Source organism: Telopea speciosissima, chromosome 1 (assembly GCF_018873765.1).
Source record: "Telopea speciosissima isolate NSW1024214 ecotype Mountain lineage chromosome 1, Tspe_v1, whole genome shotgun sequence".
In the NCBI taxonomy this organism is placed as follows: domain Eukaryota; kingdom Viridiplantae; phylum Streptophyta; class Magnoliopsida; order Proteales; family Proteaceae; genus Telopea; species Telopea speciosissima.
In genome coordinates, this window is record NC_057916.1 from 76,973,641 (window position 1) to 76,989,214 (window position 15,574).

The 15,574-nt window shown below is 38.7% G+C and overlaps 1 protein-coding gene and 1 long non-coding RNA gene across 3 annotated transcripts in view; both read right to left on the bottom strand.

Moving 5' to 3' along the window:
* The window catches only part of LOC122669758 (DEAD-box ATP-dependent RNA helicase 8), a 29,332-nt gene extending 14,460 nt beyond the window's left edge, over positions 1-14,872 (bottom strand). For both annotated transcript variants that reach the window (XM_043866616.1, XM_043866608.1), the window contains exons 1-4: positions 14,266-14,872; positions 12,188-12,248; positions 1,736-1,970; positions 760-998 (exon numbers count right to left, since the gene is read on the bottom strand). In XM_043866616.1, coding sequence (XP_043722551.1) covers positions 760-998; positions 1,736-1,970; positions 12,188-12,248; positions 14,266-14,498 — 768 coding nt within the window. In that variant the 5' untranslated portion in view covers positions 14,499-14,872. The remainder of the gene's footprint in view (positions 1-759; positions 999-1,735; positions 1,971-12,187; positions 12,249-14,265) is intronic.
* LOC122669772 lies at positions 6,857-11,463 on the bottom strand. The gene is made up of 2 exons (XR_006334077.1): positions 11,376-11,463; positions 6,857-6,941 (listed from the first exon to the last, which is right to left on the bottom strand). It is a non-coding gene; the product is annotated as an uncharacterized LOC122669772 (long non-coding RNA).
* Positions 14,873-15,574: the final 702 nt, after the last annotated feature.

Here is a 15,574-nt window from a genome sequence, read left to right on the forward strand (position 1 = left end):
AGAAACATTTTTCTTTACTTTTCTTTTACTCCCAATAAAAAAAAAGGTTTCTGATGGACAAAGTATATTATGTGCCTCTCTAAGCCAATTGATAGGGTCAACTACAGTATGAAGTTATCTGTATTGCTGAACTCTTCAATAACCAAGGCAAAGATGCAAATCCATGAAAATGTTGGTGACAGTGGGAATCCTTCCCCAAACTAACTCCATGATAAATAGTTGGGGGGGGGGGGGGATATTTTTTAAAGCGGTACTTTATTAGAAGCGACAGGGAAAGGTGAAGGGCAGAAGACCCAATAGGTGGCTATGGCCTGAATCAGAAACAAAGTAAAGTCTAAATGTCTAACTACAAGTAGAAAATGTTAAACATTTTTAGTATGATTCACACTAATGTTTTAACTTTTAAGCAAAAGACAAATGAAAGGCAAATTAGGATCAGAAACATGTACTCCTGCACAAGGAACCCACACTGCATATTCCAGCCATGCTAAGATGTCACCACCCAGCACATGCAAGCTACAAGTGAGGTTCCTCATGCCTCGAGCATAGAGCTTCACACCTTAAGCGCCTCCTATAACAGCTCCTAATAAATTAAAAACTGAAGGGCATAAAAAAAAAATTCAAAAGGATCACATGAATAATTTGCCAACATCCACTAATAAGACTGCACAACTAGAAACACATCTAAATCCAAAATTCGTACTCTCGAGAATATCAAACAACAAAGATCCAATAGAATCAAAATTTTGCATGAAATACCTCATCCATAACAAGCATTGAGCAATCTTTCAGGACGCAAACACCTTTTTTTGTAAGATCAAGTATCCTGCCAGGTGTTCCAACCAACAAATGCACAGGTTGATACAAACGCATGATATCATCCTTTAAGCTTGTTCCTCCTGTGGTAACCATGATTTGAATCTTCAAATGCTTACCAAGCTCCTTGCAGACTTGTGATGTCTGCAAAGCCAATTCTCTTGTTGGAACCAATATAATAACTGCATCAAAGCAAAGATAGGTTCAAATTCTATGAATCAAAGCTACCTGTTCATCCCAAGATGTGAATAATCCATACAATGGACCTATATAATGGTCCACATTTAGATAAATCAAGTAACAGGATCAAGCATGTATGTAGATTAACAAGTCATTAACTCACTAGCTGTCTAAAACATATGATAACATGAAGCCAAGACATCCTACAATTTTCTTTGACATGACTGACAACCCTGGAATCGTACAGTGTGCTTTGCTCCAGGAATCAGGACTAGCTTTTTTCTGGTCATAGTAAGACATTACCAACTGTTTCGCATGCAAAGATAAACGCAAGATAATGTCCACCAAGAAGAAGTCCTTCCCCTCTCCTTAAGAACCACACACACACTATGCAATAACCAATGAACATTCAAACCTCTGCAATCAACTCAATACCTATAAGATTGTTACTGAATCTTTCCAGCCCAGAAGGACCGGTTGTCTAACCAGTTTCGCTCTATTAAGAATATAACTTCTCATTAAAATAATTGGAATACTTCCTTCAAGAATATAATCTATCCAAAAAATAAATGTTCTTCCAGAATATGATAGAAGCAATCACATTGCTTAATCAAGAGAAGAAATTCATGTAACCACAGAGATGTGGCACAAATACAGCAATCAAAATCAACTAAAATGTTTATTATTGGGGTGAAAGAAACATATACAACTGGTTGAAAACTTGTAACTACAACAGCACCTTGAATAACATTATTGTCTTGATCAATTTTCTCCAGTGCAGGAATGCAAAAGGCAGCTGTTTTCCCTGTTCCATTTTTAGCTCTAGCAAGAATATTGCTACCAGTTAAGGCAATCGGAATACTTTCTTCCTGAATAGGAGAAGGCCTTTCAAAACCCTTCTCATAGATTCCCATAAGCAGCTCACGCTTCAGAAAATAGTCCTCAAACTCATTTCCTTTAGTAGCAGTCACATCCTGGGAGTAACAAAGAAAAAATAAATCATGAACTCTAAGGGCAAAGAAAGTAAATGCTATAAAATAAGGCACAATCTCCAACACTAAGCCCAATAAAAGCCGGCATAAAACCAAATAATTAAAGCTCCCATGTTTCTCAAAATGAAGCCATAGGCATCATTTACATGGCATTGCTGCCCGGCCTTGAATAATTGCTTCAATGAAGTTGATGCAGTTAAGGTGTGTCTAATCACTAATCAGGCATTCGAATAAAGTATTTTGGCCCATGATTGGATACTATGGGCCTTGGGCTTGTTATTTTTTATGCTTTTATTGTAATGGTCCTCTTTTATAAGCCCAAACGTTAGGATTTAAGGGGCACACGGGATTAAGTACATACATAAGATTGTGTGGGTCCCATGTGCTATTAAGTAGCCACGTTAGTTTAAACTAGAAGAGCCTTTTAAGTTAAGTGTTTGTGTTAGTTTAAGAAGGTTAAGAGTCATTAGTGGAGTCAATTTACGAAATTTTATCTCAATTTTTTATAAATAGAAATGTAACCAACCCACCCTCCCTCCAGGATTTTGATTGGAATAGATTAGTTTTGTTTGGAAAATTGCCTTGTGTGGCGTAATCTTTCTTCCTCCCTCTCTCGTTTTCCTCCTCTCACTTGCATTGCAAGCTGTCTTCTTTCTCTTTCTCTCAGTAAGATTTCTCCTCTCACATTATTCCCTCTCTTTCTCAATCACACCTTCTTCCTTCCTATCTTCTTGGTGGAGGGGTAGGTAGGAAAACTCCATAGCCCTCCTAGACAGGATCCCAAGTCAAAAATCCCACTCAGATAGAAACCCGAAAATGACTGAAAACTCAAACCTCTCAGAATAACACCAAACTCTAGGAAACAATTGGTGCAAGTTTATCACCAAACTGAGTTTCTTTGCTTAGGAATAAGTCTAGGGTTGGGTTATATACATGTTGGGCCTTTGATCCCATGGGTTTTAAATGTAATTGGTCACTTTTACGGACTTCAAGTATGGTAATTAGGTTGCATACGGGATTAGGTTCTATACTAAGTTTATTTTCATGTTTTAGTGTTTTAAATTGAACCGGTCCAAAACTAGTTTGAACCAGTGGTTCAATTTAAATGATTTTAGGAGTTTTCTTTTATTTGCTTTTAAGCAATGTAAGTTGGGCTGGATTAGGACTCTATAAGTCCATCCACGTTTTGAGTCTGTTTTCGTCAGTATTTCAGTTTCCTAGTCAGTTTAGGTTACCAAATAGGTTAAGGATTGGGTTAGATCTTTCTTTTTTAGTGTAGGAGTCTATTTTTCAGTCTTTTATATAAGGTTGTATGGGGGGCAAGTATGGAACACGAAGTTCATATTAATGAAAAGTTTTTTGCTACTCTTCTTCTCCATTGAAGATTTTTGTCTTGTGTTTGATCAAGGCTGGTGGGATTGGTGTTTGATCCAATCGACACCTTGTAATGAGAAGCCCGGGTGGCTCTTTTGAAGCTCTACATTCAAGTTCTTGTTCAAGTTCTAATTTTTATTCAAGTTTTCATCTCAAACAAGCTGCTGCCAAGGGATTCCTGCAACTACAGTGAGTTTGAAACATTCCCATCCCCACAATTCTTCTTCTAGTCCTCTAAACCACCAAACCCTAGCATTCCCCCCATCTCTTAACCTTTTCCCCATTACCTAATTTCTGTCCAGCCGAAACCAACCAACAAAACCTGCCCAAATTTGGACCGAACACTCCCCTGCCCCATTAGAGCACTCGATCCACATCGCTGCTCAATCCACCCACCCTAAACCCTAGATTCCATCATCTTCACCTTTCAAAAACCCAAAACCCTAAACCTAACCTGCTGCCAATTCATTCCAACACACATTCCTCCATTAAAACTTAACATAACCTTCACTGATAGACTCCCCTACATCAACTTGACCTAACCGTCCCATCAAACCCTAACACTAATTTCACTAATAGACTCCCCTACATCAACTTGACCTAACCGTACCATCAAAACCTAACCCTAATTTCACAATTTCACCTATTTTAGCCTAGCCGAACTACCTGTTCAGATCAGATCCTGGTTATTTGTCTTCTAGTTGGTCTCCTCCATTAAAACTTAACATAACCTTCACTGATAGACTCCCCAACATCAACTTGACCTAACCGTCCCATCAAACCCTAACCCTAATTTCACTGATAGACTCCCCTACATCCACTTGACCTAACCGTACCATCAAACCTTAACCCTAATTTCATAATTTCACCTATTTTAGCCGAGCCGAACTACCTGTTCAGATCAGACCCTAGTTATTTGCCTTCTAGTTGGTCTCCTACCAATCTAGAACTACATTAACAATAGTTAATAAGAAGGATAAGAACACTTCAAGAGACGGGAATGATCCATTGAGCAGTTTGGGAGTAATTTAGGAAACATTGATCTCACGGGCGATGATCCCAAAAACCGCGAAACTGAAATTAAATCCAATCCGACAAACAGAATGGTTTGAAACTTGGATCCTCAAATGCAGTAGTTGAAATCAAAGCCCTAAGGCATTAAAACAATCCAAAGGCTGGATTAAGATTAATTTTAAAAATCCCAAATCTGAGATAGAGAAATACAGCAAAACAGGAGAAATTTAACTTCAGAAACAGAGGTTAGAAAGTCCTCAAACCCCAGTCGAGTTTGACTCTAAATGTCCCCTTTAACTCCCCAAAAATTGGGCTAGAACTGATTAACAGATCAGCCTGAACTCACAAATCAATATGTGCAGAAACCTAACAGAAAACAGGGGAATCACCAGGTTGAAATCAGAAGTTAATAAGGCTTCTAATAGCAGGGTTTGATTACCAAATAACAGTAACAAATATGAGATCTAAAACCCACACAATCAGAGATGTTAAACCAGATCAAACAGCAGTCGAACGGTTGTAATGACATTACCTTATATGTGCAGAAAACAGAATATAGAAGAAAAGGAGAATAGAAGGTCTGTAATGTAAGACTGTAAACTAGGGTTAACAGTCCCAATAATAACCTTCAAACTCCAATAAACTAAATGAGAATATTCAGACTTCAGGTAGAAAAATAAAAAGTCAAATTTGAGAATAAACTTCAATGGCCAGAAACACAAACAAAAGTAGGTTACCAAATTAGAACGTAGAGTTCAAACAGGGAATTGAGTGTAGGAACCAAACCAGCAGTGGGAATGGACTCAAACTTGGATCGAAGACTAGCCTTGGTGGTGTGATGCCTGCTCCAAATCTGGTCCAACTCTGATGGTCAGAAGTGTAGATCTGACTTGGTATTGAAAATAGAAGGTAAAGCTCAGAATTAGAAGATGGTGTTGTAGAACATTCCAGCCAGCAGTAGAGGATGAAACTGAGGTTGAGTGAAGGTCCAAACAGCAGTAAGAAACCCTCCAAATCTCAGTCAATTCTGACCCAGGGTTGCTGAGATATAGGACAGATTTAAAATAGAAAGTCTCTGGAGATCTTGCAAACCAGGGGGAGTTTTGGACTCCAAGTCAGGATTGTGAATGTAGTCCTGGGTTGTGAGATTCAGTCCTCCAAACCTCTGCTGGAACAGAGTACAGGTTGCAGAGAAATCAAGGATCGAAGCTTGCAAGAGAAACTGGTCTGAAACTGCAGATCCGCAGGTGTTCTAGAGCCTCCTCAGGTTGAATAACAACAGCAACTAATAAGAACTTGACAGAGGGTTGATTCAGATCTTCAAAGTATACTCTCACAGTGATTAATTGCAGTCAGAGAAAACAGCACAGCAGTGTTGATCGAGTAGGGAATGGAGGAGGAGAAAGATAGAAGAAGAAGAAGGGGGTAGGAGGATGGGCCCTCTCAGACCTGGGTCTCTCACCCACAGCTATCCCAGCTGTTGAACAGGGGTTTTACTCCCATAATCGAGTGCAAGAAAGCCTCAATATTTCATTCATTAATTCTGTGTCAATCAATTACAATAGCTGCCTTTATATAGACTGAGGCTAGGCTACAAAAATAGAAAGTAAAACTTAGCAACTGCTTGGAAAATAGAAAGTTAGAAACTAATGGAAAAAGTAACTAATGGAAATAGAAACTAAATGAAATTAGAAACAACTAACGGCTTTATAACTCAGCCTTCCAAACATGCAAAGATAACCAAATTAGAAACTACTAGGCAGCAGCTGAAGTTGACGAGTCAAGGACCAGTATTGCCAAAATCGTGGGGGATCTTCTTGGTCCTTCTAGTAGGCCAGCTGGCTGTCTCGATCTGGTCCAGTTCTGGCCCAGTAGGACCTGGTTCGATGCTTGGTTCTGATCTGCATCAGTCTAAGGCTTCCCACCTGCAAGGATTAGTTTCTCACTCACTAGGGTTCGCACCGAGGTTACTCACCTAAGGCTGAATCACACAACTCCACAGAATATCTCATCTTTATTAATCTTCATTGTGTCTGGCCAAAGAAGCTTTACATTGTATATATAATAACTGAAACAGAATCCTAGTGTGAATAGGAAACTATATTAACTAAGTAGCTTTCGCTAATTACAACTGAAATAAAAAAACTATCCTAATAAAACTAGGAATCAATTAAAGCAACAAAACTAGAAAGACTAAGCTCCTGCAAGCTGGCTGGTCCACCCAAGACTGGCTGCTTGATCCCCTGAACTTGGTCCAGTTTAAAGTCTTGGTTCATGCTGGTTTGAGTGGCCCAAACTACATCACTTCTCTCCTGAACTTTCTCCTTCTTTCCGATTGTATTTGATTCTTCTTTAGATCTGGACTTTCAAATCTGATCCTCCCATATGACAGCACCACCTTTTCTCCCTTTTCATTCCTATTTTCTCTCTAAACTACACCAATCGACAGCTTATTTCCTTTCTTATTTTCTCCATTTAAATTCTACTTTCTACCCCACCTCTACAGCTAGCCTTGTTCCGTGTATTTTCTCCCTGAAATTTCTTCACTAGTTTCGATTAACATACCTAATCAGATCTGGCCATATCAACCATCATATTAGAATCTTTTTCCACCAATTCTTAGTTGAACCCATCACTTGCAGATCCATCATTCGATCTACATTATTTGGTATCAGAACCAAACCTGAAGCTCTTCACCATGGAGGTTGATCAATACATCTACGATTTACTCCTTCCAATGAAAAATGACCTTCATACAATCAAGAGAATATGCAGGACATAAGGCTTCTTTTATGGGTGTAGAGAACATTATACAGGGGCCACTATAGAGTTCAATCAAAAAAGTGAATCTATCGATGTTTGAAATGTTTGAAGAATCACTGGAAGTGATCGATCTTCAAGAGAAGGTCGTGACCAAGTGATGCAGGCATAATTCCTTGGACCAGCCAAAACCCGTTTGGGTTTTGGGGTTCAGTATGAAATTTAATTTTTATTTATTAGGGTTTTTAATTAGTTGGGTTTATCCTGAAATTTTTTGTTTCGGTTTTACTAGACTATGTATTGAAAGAGTTTGAGTCCAACTTTTAATTCAGTTTAGAGTCCAAATTAGAGTTTTAAGATTTAGAAAGTTTTGAGTTTGAATTGTGCCGGATTGGTACAAATCAGGTCGTGTGACCATACTTATTTTCTCTCATCTCATCTTTTTCTTATTTCTCATCTTATCATTTCTGACTATTGGCAGTACCCATCAGATTGCTAATTTGCTTCATCTCTTCTCTGTTAATCACTAGTTAGGTCTAAAACTTGGTGTGAGAACCCTTTTTCTTCCTAAACGATTCAACAGTAGTTTTAGGACTCGGCTTCGACCATGGAAGAAAAACTCGATCGAAACGACCGAGTTAACTCGGTTTCGCAGGTTTCCGAGACGAGTTGAAAGGGGATTTTATAAAATCCCTGGTTTCAATCGGGTTTCGACCAATTTCGACTGGTTTCAACCCATATGCCCATCGAAACTACGAGAAACTTGGCTCGAAACTAGGACAAACATGTATTTATGCCAAAAACTACTAGAACTGCCAAAAACCAGGCCAGAACCAAGACAGACACTTAGTTATGTCTAATATCATTTAAGTAAATGTTTTTGTATTTCATTTACTTAAGATATTATTTATAAATAAGCAAATACCCCCTATTTAAATCCAATAAAAATAGTTAAAAAATCAAATTCCAAAAGGAAAAAAAAAAATCAACCCCCAGTTCAAGAACAAAAACTGGATTTTCGACAGTAAATGCAATTTTCAACTTTCTAATGCTAGGGTTTATCTCAAATCTAAAAATTCCATAAGTCTTAATATGGTAAAACATTGCTAAAAACCAAGAGTGCGGTAAAATACAATTGTTTTGATGTCCAAAAAAATATTTCATTCAAAGTGATTTTGACAGCATTCGCGCACACCAAATTAAGTTTGACCGGTACATAACTCCTTCAATATAAATCAGATTTAAGCAATCTTGGACTTGTTAGAAAGCTATCAAAACAAATCCAATATTGCTTAAATCTCATTTATATTGAAGGAGTTATATTCCAATCAAACCTTATTCGATACCATGTCCTAGAACAATATACAACATCAAACGTGGATCAAAACCAAAAGTAATATTTTTAGTGTTCTCTATGTAAAACTAATGCATGGATTGAGTTTAAAATGTAAAACAACTCGTTTTCTGGCTTGTCGAAACCCGAATTTTAGAACCTTGAATTCGACCAGCCACAAAACCGAGTTCTGCCAAAATCTCGGCGAGTTGACGTATTTTTTTCCCGTCAAGACTCGGTGGTAAGTTTCGATGGCCATATGGCCAAGATAGGTCCTAAAACTTGACATTCACCCAATTTTAGGCCTTCTAAACACAATGGAAACATTAGTTTTTACAAATTCAAACCCACAATGGTACTTTGACTTCAGACCCTACGCTGGTAGTCTACGATGTAGGTGAGCTATAACCTAGGCTATTCCACACAATATTTAGAACACATATAATTAAAGTAGAGGTGTAAAACAACTTAATTAAGCATTAGGAATTAAAAAAACATCAAATCATAAACCGTTTAATGCATTAGGCATCATATTCATAATTATACATGGTTTGTTAACAATTGTTAGAAACTTAGAAAGAGACATAGATTAAACAAATACAAGTGTAACAAGTCCTAGGATCCTAGTAGCTAATACTGAAATGAGAACCGGGCCGGATCATCAAAACAACCATGTTGTTGTTGTTGTTGCTGTTGTCGAATCAAGCAATGCTTTGATTGAATCACAAACAATGGCCATGACATATTATACTGGAAGTAACGCTTGAAGTCGTCCACAACTCAATCTCCAGCAGTTTGCAACAATATCCAACAAAAAAAAAAGGTGAAAAACACAAGTTTGGAGGAGCTTTTCAAGCCAGAGAGGCGAGATATGTCGAGTTATGCAGGTTTTGTCAAATTCTAGGTCGAAATTGGGTATTATATAATCATGGTTTTGGGCCTTGTTCGATCGAGAGCAACCGAATCTCGCCAAGATAGCGAGATTTAGGTCAAGATATGGTATGTTTTATTTATCACCATGCATCTCAACTCGCTAGGCCACGAAACCGAGATACTAGCAAGATCTCGCCGAGATCTTGTACCATGATTGTGAGTAATAACCAGAAATCAAATCTGGTTCTAAGACTCTTCTGTTGGATCTGTTGCAGCCATTTCCTTTTGGAAACATATTGGTTATTGGGGCTGGTATTTGGGGATCTCAAGAGGGTTCTGGGTTGCGGTTCATACCTTGAAGTTGCAGCTTGATTGCATCTCTCTTGGATAACTTTTGCCGTTCGAAGATGAGAGGTTACCGCTGGTTTTTTTTTCCCTTATCAAAGGTTGAACAAGACTCCCTCAATCCCACGATTCATTGGCATTAATCCCTTTTAATGGTTGAGTTCCAACTTAACCCCTACCTTTTATGCTAATTGTGTCTTGTCCCATATCTTATATCCCAAGTTTGTCCCTAGTTAATAAATAGTAATCCCTTTTCTGTCCCTTTTAATGGTTGAGTTCCAACTTAACCCCTACCTTTTATGCTAATTGTGCCTTGTCCCATATCTTATATCCCAAATTTGTCCCTAGTTAATAAATAGTAATCCCTTTTCTGTCCCTTCTTCTTTACTCACCTAACAACCCCTTAGAAATTCTTGTATATTGCGAGATTGCCACTGGTTATTAGATTTGAGCTCTTTGATGATTAGGTGGGCCCATAAGCGATCCAAGCCGGGTTTTCGAACCCCAGATCTGCATCACTGAGATTGAAACTGAGGAGTTGACCGATGGTTCAATTAAAGTTGTGCAGCCAGGGCTTTAGGAATCAGTATTAAATCACCCGTTACAGTATGGATGTGATTTTTTTTTTTATGAAAAAATGGGTTTGTAATCACTTTATCAACTAGAACCATGTGTGGAGCCCCAAGACCTTATTCCAATTAAGGAAACACAATTTGAAGATATCGAGACCATTGATTTCATTCTTCCACCACAAATCTTGGATGTGAGAAATCCAATCGTTGCTTATTTTGATCGTGAGATGCGTTGGATACTTGGATCATCGTACCATCAAAGCCGATAATCATGGATGTGGATTGAGTGGTGTTGATTCTCCCCTACTATAAAACTCCTGGACAAGTTTTTTCCAACATTGGAGAAATTGATACAGTTAAGGGTGTTTAATCGAGTCAAATGGGCCTTAGAATAAAGTATTTTGTCCCATGACTGGGTTCTATGGGCCTTGGGCTTGTTATTTTTTAAGTTGTTTACTGTAATGGGCCTCTTTTAGAAGCCCAGAAATTAGAATTTAAGGGGTACACGGGATTACGTACATGGATAAGATTATGTGGGTCCCATGTGCTATTAAATAGCCAAGTTAGTTTAATCTAGAAGAGTCCCTTAAGTGTTTAAATTAGTTTAGGAAGGTTAAGAGTCATTAGTGGAGTCAATTTAGGAGATTTTATCTCTATTTTTTATAAATAACATTGTAACCAACCCACCCCGCCACGATTTTGGTTGGAATAGATTCATTTTGTTTGGAAAATTGCCTTGTGCGGCGTACTCTCTCTCTCTCCTCCTCTCATCTGCCTTGCAAGCTGTCTTCTTTCTCTTTCTCGGTAAGATTTCTCCTCTCACATTATTCCGTCTTTCCTCCCAATCGCACCTTCTTCCTTCCTGTCTCCACTCCTAAACTTTCTCTTTCTTTCCTATTATATTTGATTCTTTTTTAGATCTGGACTTTCATATCTGATCCTCCCATACGACAGCACCACCTTATCTCCCTTTTCATTCCTATTTTCTCTCTCATCTACACAAATAGAACGTTTATTTCCTTTCAAATTTTCTCCATTTAATTTCTACTATCAACCCTTACAGCTAACCTTGTCCAGTATATTTTCTCCCTGAAATGCTAGTTTCTGTTATCAAACCTAATTGGATCTGGCCATATCAACCATCATATTAGAATCTTTAACCACCAATCCTTAATTGAGCCCATCACTTGTAGATCCATCATTCGATCTGTGCACTAGAAGTAATGTTATCCAAGTCACAGTTTAAGAGTTCATTAGGGTTGTAAATGGCCCACGCCACAGTTTAAGAGTTCATTAGGGTTGTAAATGGCCCACAATGGAGTTATGGATGACCTTTTCTAACCAAAGAAACTGAGCCTGGTGCACCAAGATACTGATTATTGCCACTATAATGGCACTTCTTTTTCAAAATTCTGCCATGACAAACACCACATGGTCCACATGTCCTCGTCCTTGTTGGCCCCAACACTTCTGTTTCAATAAATCATCTGTCTCTGTTACCCAGAGTGCACCTATTTCCTCCCTCCTCCATGGACTTGAACAAACATGTTATTACCACTGATAGGTGGCAAACATGCTATGACATTCATTCAGAAACCCCTTCATTGGCTTAGGGATGAGTAGGAAAATCCAGCAATTTTAAAGAAAGGGAACAAGGGAAAAATGAAGAGACGGCACATCCTCAGCAACAGAAAGGAGCGAAATGGACAAGAAAAAAATTCCTTGGTTCATATGAGTGTGTGTGTCTGTGTATGTATGAGTGAGAATGAGAGAGAGAAGGTGGTAAGCAAAACAAAGAAATCAAGAGACAGCCTAATGAACAAGGCAACAAGTCACAAATTTTCCACAGAGTAGCTAGTAGATATAAATGCATACATGAAATTTAAAACATATATATATATATATAGTAGCATCTTCAATATTCATACCTCTGTCCTGTAGCGTGTATCAGTTGGTGGTATCTTAAGGCGTGCCTTCCAGTCTTGGGAACTAAAATCAGGGAGAGAAGTAAATGGTTTCAAATTTTCAATTCATGTACTAAATAAAACATTGTAGATGTACCTCTTAGAAACTACTAGCACTACAGACCCCAGAACCAATGGAGCTTTTAAAAATAATATCAACAACAACAACAATAGCATCCACAATAATTACTTTAATGAAAGTAGGCAAATGCTTCCTTCACGGCCGGTCAAGATAAGCTTACATAAATAGCCCTAAGTATCTGCCACATGGAACCTTGGTTGAATTCCAAATTTTTTAGGGTATCATGACCACATCACTGTCTACTCAGCTATTAAGCTTCAGTACAAATGAATTTTTCCATTGATATAAAGCTTTAGAAAATGGTTGCTAAGTAAAATCAGGACAGTTTTGTGTAATGGCTGAATATACAAAAGAAATAGTTCAATATTTGTTTCGTCAATGAATTAGCAGTACCACTGGCAACTCACTGAATGTTAAAAGTGGCCATTGCCTGCACCTGCACCTGCACTCTACACCCACGAGGGCATGTTCCATCCAGTTTCACTTTGGGTTGCCTAAGCATTCTTTTTCTTTTTTTCTTGGGTCCCCGCCCCCACCAAACAGTGAAGATCTCTACTAAGGATTACAGGTGTCATAGTTATCAAGGCGGGAAAGCGACCATGGCGTTTTAGAGGGGCAAAATTCAAGGCGACACCGCCATGGCGCCCAAGGCGTCCAAGGCGACCAAGGAGCATGGATGCCATGGCGACGCCTTGATAACTATGCAGGTGTGAGGTCCTACATGCCTTTTCTTTTTTGTTTGGGGGGGGGTTCTTTGGCTTAAGAATTAATGAGATATCTATAATTACAAATCCCTAACAGCCTCTCCATCGAAAACCCAAAAATAAATTGGAACTCCTGTGCTCACATATACCAAATACCTTCTCACCCCAAGGCATGTTTGGCCAACGCATGTTACCCATCTCTCAAGAAGTTAAATCTTGGTCCATATTAAAATGAGGTGTCACCTAGAAAGCAAGGTTAAAATTTCCAGATTTCAATGGGATTTCGACCTCTGCCAAAACTGACATATGTGGGTGAAATTTTGGTAGATTCCAATAAATTTTGGAAATTTTGATAGATTTTGGTAAATTTCAGTAAATTTTCATGTAATTTTCGATAATCGTTTCGTTTCCACCCTTGTCGAAACCAAAATGGTTCACTGAAATTTTGACATTTCGGTTAAAATTTCGACCCGTGCTATAGTGAAAGATAACTAGCCTGTCTGATGAGGTGAATGAAACTGAGTGGAAGGGGGGCCAGACCCAAGAAACAACCTATCTTTGTGCCAGACCTTACTTCCACCACTAAACTATGAAGACCATCTGTGTTGGCTCGCTTAATCTCAATTCAAATGTAAGTGGATCTGGTATACAACCTACAAGTGCAATTCGACCACTGTATTCTGAAATATCAGCTTCTTCTTCTTGTTGGTTTCTGTTAATAAAGGTAATTTTATTGCTAGATGAACTCTAAAACTCCTTTTTGTATTTTCCAAGTTCTTCTACAAAGCAGAAAATGATGATTACATCAATATTATTTGAATTTGACTTATGGGATGACCATATGATGCGGATTATTGCAAATTTGAATTATTCACCTCCCAGGCTCCAGTCCTCTTCTTTTGAAATCACATTTATTTCTCTGCACATATCTTGTACAAAACAATCATAAATTTTACCGTTACTAACTTGCTAGAATGACGTAACTGTGTAGCTCTCTTTGCACTGAGTTTTAACATTTTAACTCATGGGAAAATATTTCCACCGGAAACTTTCTAGATCAACTAAAACATAATTTTGCGCTTTTTTTTCTAAAACAATGGCATTTCCTTGTCTTGCTAGACGCAAGTAATCTGGATCTCACCAAAGTAACTATTCCACAAAAGAGGGTACCGAGTAGGGGGAGGGGAGAAACAAGAATTTCGGAAACAGGAACGGAATGCGTACGTAGAAAATGAAGCAGACACAAGAGACCGTACCTAGAATCAACGGCTTCTGACTGTACTGCTTTTTCAACCTCGTGAGAACCAGAATCGTTTCCCATCGGATTTCTCCTTAGCCATTGTTGTTGCTGAAACTGCTGCTGATTTTGGACGGGATTCCTCTGCACATACTGCTGCTGAGGGATTCGAGCTTGAAAGTTAGGGTTTGAGTTAACATTTCCACCACGACCGTTGCCGATCCCGGGAGGATACCTGCCTCGGGTATTCATTAGAACTAGAGGGAGGACCGAGCGAACCTAACGAGATTTTTTCAATTCTACAGCTAAAAAGAGAGCGATGCAGATATTAAACAAACGACTTGGACATAAACTTCGATCAGCAATGGTATAACAGATATAGAGAAGATTCTAGGGAACTAAAGTAGAAAAGTTTCGAATTAGGCTTAAATCACAGACCAAAAACACCATTTTGAGGAGAATAACACTCCGGCTATAACACAGAGATGAAGAACAAAGTCCACTAAAAGGGGATCATTGCGATGGTGTTTCCATGCCCTAATCGCCAAGATATGCTTAACAGTCGAGTTTTGAGGACGGGTTTTGTGTCCAACATGACCGTTTCGAGAGAAAGAGGTTTCCTAATAGGGCATCACCAAGATTGAACAGTAACTTTAATTGCTTAAAAACCCAAGAATTTTATAGAATTCCTTATAACCTCTTCAACTTTTTCAAATTCTCCAAAATGTACCTCCTCCGGGCCTCCCCCTCTCTTTGTGATTCTATACTAGAGTTTGTGCCATGTTGGGAATGGGAATGTTAGTAGAAATAGGAATAAGTTTTCCTAATGCAACAAGACACCCGAAAGTCTCGAGGAAGCCGAGGTCCCAGAGACCCAAACCTAGCCAATACATGCAATGGTGAACACTGCCCAGATCGACACGGATTTGGCTCTTCTCCAGTGCACTTGTGCACCGCACAGCGTGCGTGTAGCACACATCGTGCGGCTGGGGAGCTCCAATCCACACGCCAACACACATCCCGACATGCTGGCCTATGGATCGAGACCTCTCCAGTCGCACGATCTGTGATGCACACTATGTCGCACAAGAGAGGAGCCCAATCTAATTGATACCAAAGCATCTTATTTAGGTTGCTATTTTCTTATTTACATGCATTTAATTTTCACCTTTATTAGGAATCTATTGTTAGCGATTCACCTTGATTTAGGAAGTTGCTATGTTAGGATTTTTATTTTAGTAGGTTTGATTATGATGGGTTGTCTAGACCCCAACAACATTATTAAGTTATTGAAATTTCTCTTGCTCACAGAATTCCTATCCAAATAC